Source organism: Neopelma chrysocephalum, unplaced genomic scaffold, assembly GCF_003984885.1.
Source record: "Neopelma chrysocephalum unplaced genomic scaffold, ASM398488v2 Primary Assembly neopelma1_92635, whole genome shotgun sequence".
In the NCBI taxonomy this organism is placed as follows: Eukaryota; Metazoa; Chordata; class Aves; order Passeriformes; family Pipridae; genus Neopelma; species Neopelma chrysocephalum.
Window position 1 is genome coordinate 1 of NW_020921372.1, and position 406 is coordinate 406.

At 60.3% G+C, this 406-nt stretch overlaps 1 protein-coding gene across 1 annotated transcript in view; it reads left to right on the forward strand.

Moving 5' to 3' along the window:
- Window positions 1-203: 203 nt before the first annotated feature.
- Window positions 204-406, forward strand: part of LOC113980136 (zinc finger protein 239-like) — a gene marked incomplete at its 3' end in the record, with an annotated part of 1,128 nt that continues 925 nt past the window's right edge. Inside the window, exon 1 of the mRNA XM_027707374.1 lies at window positions 204-255. Coding sequence (XP_027563175.1) covers window positions 204-255 — 52 coding nt within the window. The remainder of the gene's footprint in view (window positions 256-406) is intronic.

The following is a 406-nucleotide window of genomic DNA, read 5'->3' on the forward strand; positions in this document are numbered from 1 at the left end:
TCTTGCAGTTTGGGGTGGTGAGGGTCTTCTTGCTATTTCTGAAGGGGTTTTTTTGCCTGAATCTTGGTGTTTTGGGGTTTTTTATGGTCACAGGATGCCCGGTGGGTTCTAGAGATGGACTTGGGCAGGAGGAACCCCCAAGCCAAGGCGCTCAGCCCTTGTTTTCTCCTCATCAGGATTTGTCCTTCCCAAAGCTTGGTCGGATGGAGGAGGAGGCTGCGAGGAAGAGGAAGATGCCTTGGGCCCCCCAGGCAGGTGAGGAGGAAGTCAGTGGCCCTTTGGGTGGGTGTTGTGCTGGCTCTGGCAGCCCAGCATGGCCCCCGGCTGCAGGACAACCCCGCTGCCGCCGCCGTCCTGCCGGGGCCGGAGTTGGGGGGATGTCCTTGGCCTTCCCTGTGGGCCGGAG